The 5,000-nt window shown below is 40.8% G+C and overlaps 1 protein-coding gene across 1 annotated transcript in view; it reads left to right on the top strand.

Annotated features, from left to right (window-relative positions):
* The window catches only part of LOC138021378 (voltage-dependent L-type calcium channel subunit alpha-1D-like), an 83,283-nt gene that overhangs the window by 40,028 nt on the left and 38,255 nt on the right, over positions 1 to 5,000 (top strand). The window contains exons 23-25 of the mRNA XM_068868244.1: positions 40 to 147; positions 391 to 443; positions 1,865 to 1,907. Coding sequence (XP_068724345.1) covers positions 40 to 147; positions 391 to 443; positions 1,865 to 1,907 — 204 coding nt within the window. The remainder of the gene's footprint in view (positions 1 to 39; positions 148 to 390; positions 444 to 1,864; positions 1,908 to 5,000) is intronic.

Genomic DNA, 5,000 nt, shown 5'->3' with positions numbered 1-5,000 from the left:
ACGTAAATCAGCACTAACACAGATTTCTAAATTCCTTAGGCTGTGTTCCAGTGCATGGTGTACTCGCTGAAAAATGTGCTCAACATCCTCATCATTACAATACTGTTCTTGTTTATCTTTTCTGTGATTGGGGTGCAACTGTTTCAGGTAAGCAGATCAGCCAATGAAGTTGGTGTTCAACAGTTTGTTCCAGGAGGAAGCTCAACTTGGTTAGTGTGCAGCCATCGGATTTAGAGGCTCCAAGTTCGATGCTTCGTGGGGTCTAATATCGATCCACCCTTCTTTGACCAGGATTTTTTCTTCTCGTTGTTACTTTTATCGTTCGTACAGGGTATGCAACCGTCAGGGAACGTTAAAAAAATATAACTTGAATTTGTTTTATCTCTGCAGGGCAAGTTTTTCAAATGCGATGACAGTTCCAAAATGACAGAAGAGGAATGCAAGTAAGTGCCCTCAAGATTAGCCACTAAAGTCTCTCTTTTCTGCTTCTTTTACGGGATTTCTTCAGTCCTTTTATTAACTGATATCAGTTTGATACTATTTCTAGTCCCTAGAGATAGGTAAACGTTAGGCAATCGTGAGGTTGATTCGCGGTTTCCCCAACATCATTGAAATTTGCGTAATTCCAACTCATTTCTTGCCTGTGAGGTAGAGCCATTGGGCAGGTGTTCAAATAAGAGACAAAATTTAGAACAAAAGTCTTTTTATGGTTTTATCACAAAATGAGAGCTGCCGTTTGCAATTAGTCTTAAACCCGAATCTGAATCTCTTTTTGTTAGATGGCCGTGCTTCCAAAGGACTGGAAAAAACTAGTCTAAAATCGATATTGACTGCAGTCTAGGTTTGCCCATCTCAGTGGCAAAACTTACAAACTAGCAAAAGTAATATATGCGAAAAAAATAAGTTTGTTCCCTCTAATAATACTAAACGAAGATCGAGCAGATCATAACGAGGAAGATGGTCAAGACTGAGCAAACTTTGGCAAATTTAAACCCAGTCGAGGTTGCAACTAGCAAAGATGAAGTCGAAACTTTTTTGCCATAGCGGAAATCCAAAATTTTGTGAGTATAGACTAACAGAAAACATACCTACAAGAGAGCTCGACCTTCTTTAATGTTGCCCAAATTTTGTATCGTGTACATTAACCGGCTTCCAACGACTTTTTTTCGCCCTTTTCATTTCTTGTTTGGCCAAATAAACATGCTTTTACACAAGCTAGGCGTTCGGTCGGTACTGCAACAGTTTGCAAAATTGGGGAGTCTCCCGTTAAAAAACACCTTTTCAAGCTTTCAATACCCGCCGTATCTTGAACTCCAGACCTTTCCTCTTCCCCCTCCCTCCCCCCTTTCAATGTTGCCTGTTGGAAGTTTTCGGCATTATTTTGTATTGCTAGCAATATTGAGCAGGGAGGGAAGGGGGACTGGGGCTGCAGTGTATGAGGTAATAGCTAAATTAAGAACGCCCCAAGAAGGTGAAGTGTCTCCGTTAATTTTTGCAACCTGTTGTAGCGAACTCAGTTAAGGTTTTCCCGCACAGACTTCCTTGCAAGGTGATACAAGATTTTAAGTTTCCTTACCGAAATGTGTCAGGTTTGGTGGCAAATCAATATTCTCACCACCAATCAACTTGTCATCGTGAGTCGTCTTGCCATCTCCAATTTGCCTTAACTTATGCCTCTGTTGTTTTTAGATTGCAACCCTATCAAACTTACAAACAAACAAAAAATTAACAAAAGAAATTACCTTTATAATACTAAATAATGCAATGGTTAGTGTTACCAGATTTGCGAGCTTTCCCAACGCAACACTGCAGTTCTTATGTTGAACGATTTACAAACATTGGCATCAACGTTTTTTTCGTACAGAGGGCAGTACTTTGAATACAATGATGACATGTCCGAAGTAGAAGTGAGTAATTTCTTTTTTCCAAGAAGTCTGTAACAACTTTCTAGGCGAAAGATAATTGCAGTGTTAATGAAATAGTTAAAGAAGTTACTATATCCCGCTGGAGGTAACAGTGTAGTAGAGGCTATAATTATATTGGAGTCATGTATTTAAACTACGGATGTGTATCGACTTTCTAGGCATAGGGCATATGGTCTGAGCCTCAATAACTGGATTTATGGCTGGTCTAGAGACCCAAGTGAAACTCTAGGACTGCAGGGATGGCACTGGAGTGAGAGCACTCGCCTCCCATCATTGTGGCCCGGGTTCGATTCCCAGACTCTGCGTGATATGTGGATTGAGATTGTTGGTTCTCTAACCTGCTCCGGTTTTCCCCTCTCCTCAAAAACCAACAGTTGATTTGATTTGCGTTAATTTGTTGATTTCAGTTTACTCCCCATTAGTGCCCAGCGTTGTTGGACTAAACGCTGAAATAAAGTTCCTTTCTTTGATATTGTCGTATCGGTCATCGTCGTTGTCGTTGTCATCACAACGGGATCGAAAACGTCAAGTATTTCCGTATTTACTGACGCGTTTTTTTACGATTTTTTGTTACATGGTTTTCGTACTGTCGTAGCTTTATCAAACAATGCCACATGAAGGGTAAGCAATATCGGGCGTCGGCAAAAGATGTTGTATAGAGCATTTGAACCGCGCGGGATCGTTTTGATTTGAAGTTAGTGCCATCTTTGAAGTTTTAATGTCGCCAGTGAGACGAAGCTTTAAAAAGCCTCTTCATTACTTCAAGTATAAGGTAACCCTATACGCAATTTTAGTAGCTACCTTGTATGTGTGTAGCTACCTCGTGTCTGTTTCTGATGCTTATGCTTGCTTCCCTAGTGAGGAACAGGCTTCAGTAGGGGAGTAACTAGAGCAGATGCAGTTACCAAGAAGCATAAATCCAGGCTTTTTTTTTAAGCGCTGAATGTCGATATTGCAGGTGAAGGACCGTTCATGGGGTGGACCTGATTAAGATTTTTCCAACGTATTTAGAGCAATGTTGGCGTTATTTACATCATCTACAGGAGAAGGCTGGCCAGCGTGAGTCTTCTTTTCTGTTTAAATTTATTTTATTTAGTTTGTAACAAAGGCACTTCAAAACTGTTAGGGGAGTGATCACAGCTTGGGGCATTTCTGGTCCCTCTTACATTTTCAAATGCATTACATGTTGTAACAAGAACAAAACGACAAACAAGGCCAGAAGAGTTTTTTTCTAGAAGCAGCTTGGTGTCTGACGAAGCTGACGTGCTTTATGATTCTAGGGTCTAAACATACATGGCTTGCTCTTCAATTTGTTATTCATGTGAAATATTTGGTCGAGGTGTCTTAGGGCCGATTTACACGATACGATTTGTCGCTGGACAAGCCCACGACAGGCCTACGACATGACTACGATTGTCGCAGCGTTTTTAAAACATGTTTAAAATGCTACGACATTTTTTCTGACGTACACAACAATCGTAAATCCTTCGTGGCTTGTCGGACGCTGTTGTCGCATGCGACAAAGTAGTATCGTGTTATCGGCCCTTGATATTACAATTTCCTGTCCCTTAGAAGCAAATTATTTTCTCAGAACTCCTTTTTTATTAATAATACTTTAATCGCAAGAAAATTTCAAGACTCTAATGCGGGAGTGACCTTCAAGTCGTTCTTTTTTTTTTTTTTTTTTTAATTTCCATTTCAGTCTGATGCAGGCTTCCATTGACACCACCGATATCGACAGGGGACCCCTCGTCGATAACAGCCAGATCGCTCTCTTCTACATTTCTTCGTCGTAGTTTTCTCATTCTTCTTCATCAACATTTTCGTCGCTCTTATTCCCCACGTCCAAGAACAAGGCGAGAAGGAGCAAGGAGATTGTGAACTTGACAGAAATCAGGTGAGACGATTTGCGTGACGAAAAGAATGACTCATTTTCACGCAAGTTTAGGGTCATTCAAACAAGGATCCTATGCATAAATCAATACGTAGGTCATTTGATTCCGTACTTCGGACTTTCAACCTAGACAAGCCCGAGAATATGTGATACTGGTAGAAACTGAAGCTCTATTCTACGTAGTTCCTTATGAACAGTAGGATTTTGAAAGCCAAAACTAGAACTTCTCTTTCAAATCGACACTATTTCCACGGCAGGAATATACGTTTATCACTCCTTGGTTTATTCTTGTTTTTTGTGTTATATTGCATTGCTCTATTATGCGATGTAAAAACGCTTCACAACCAGTGAACTATAATCCATGATTCACTCGACCCTGACTATCAGGTCCTCAGAAAAGCCTGACTGTTGTGCGATAATCCCGAGAAAAAATATTTGAAACCTTTTAAACCCTTCAAATAATCGAGACAAAGATTCATCTCCTCACTTCACCTTAACCGAAAAACCAAAAGTTTTTTTCTCTTACGCGAAAACACTGCGTCAGCAATTTTCTAATGGCAAACGAACCAATTGGCGCACGGGTTTAATTTAAAGTAAATTAAGTTTCCGCTTCACCCCCGCCCGCGTCGCCGACGCAGCACCTAGTTTTTTTCACACACTAACCCCGTTCCAGTCAAATCGGTTCAAATTACAGCGAACCCTTCGTGATGTTGCCTCGAGGTAATCCTACATTGATCATGTGATCTTTCATTTTTCGTCAGAGGGATTGGCTGCATTTTGGCCATCGTGGCGAAACCTTCGGAACGATTTAATTTGCCTGAAGACCCGAACACGTGGCAAATACCGTGTATGGAGAATTGTTGATTCGCAGACCTTTTGAGTACTTCATTCTGTTGCTGATTGGCGCTCAATACACTCATTCTGACCCATGAAGGTAAGTTATGGTATTGGAGTGAGGACAATTCCAGTCATTTTTTAAGGAGTTTGATGACAGCGAAAAAAACTACAAACCAATCAGGAATTCAAAGTGCTCCAAACGCGGGTAACATGCGCGGGTGCAATTAGTGCGAGGCGCGCAAATTGTCGAAGCTGGCCACTGTGGTTGGCAATCTTGTATTTCCATAATTACATTCGACCCTTAGTTCTAAACCGCTTTTTCCCTCTTTGATATACTCAAATAC

This window comes from Montipora capricornis, chromosome 2, assembly GCF_036669925.1.
Source record: "Montipora capricornis isolate CH-2021 chromosome 2, ASM3666992v2, whole genome shotgun sequence".
NCBI classification, from domain to species: domain Eukaryota; kingdom Metazoa; phylum Cnidaria; class Anthozoa; order Scleractinia; family Acroporidae; genus Montipora; species Montipora capricornis.
This window is presented reverse-complemented; position numbering and strand designations above follow the sequence as displayed.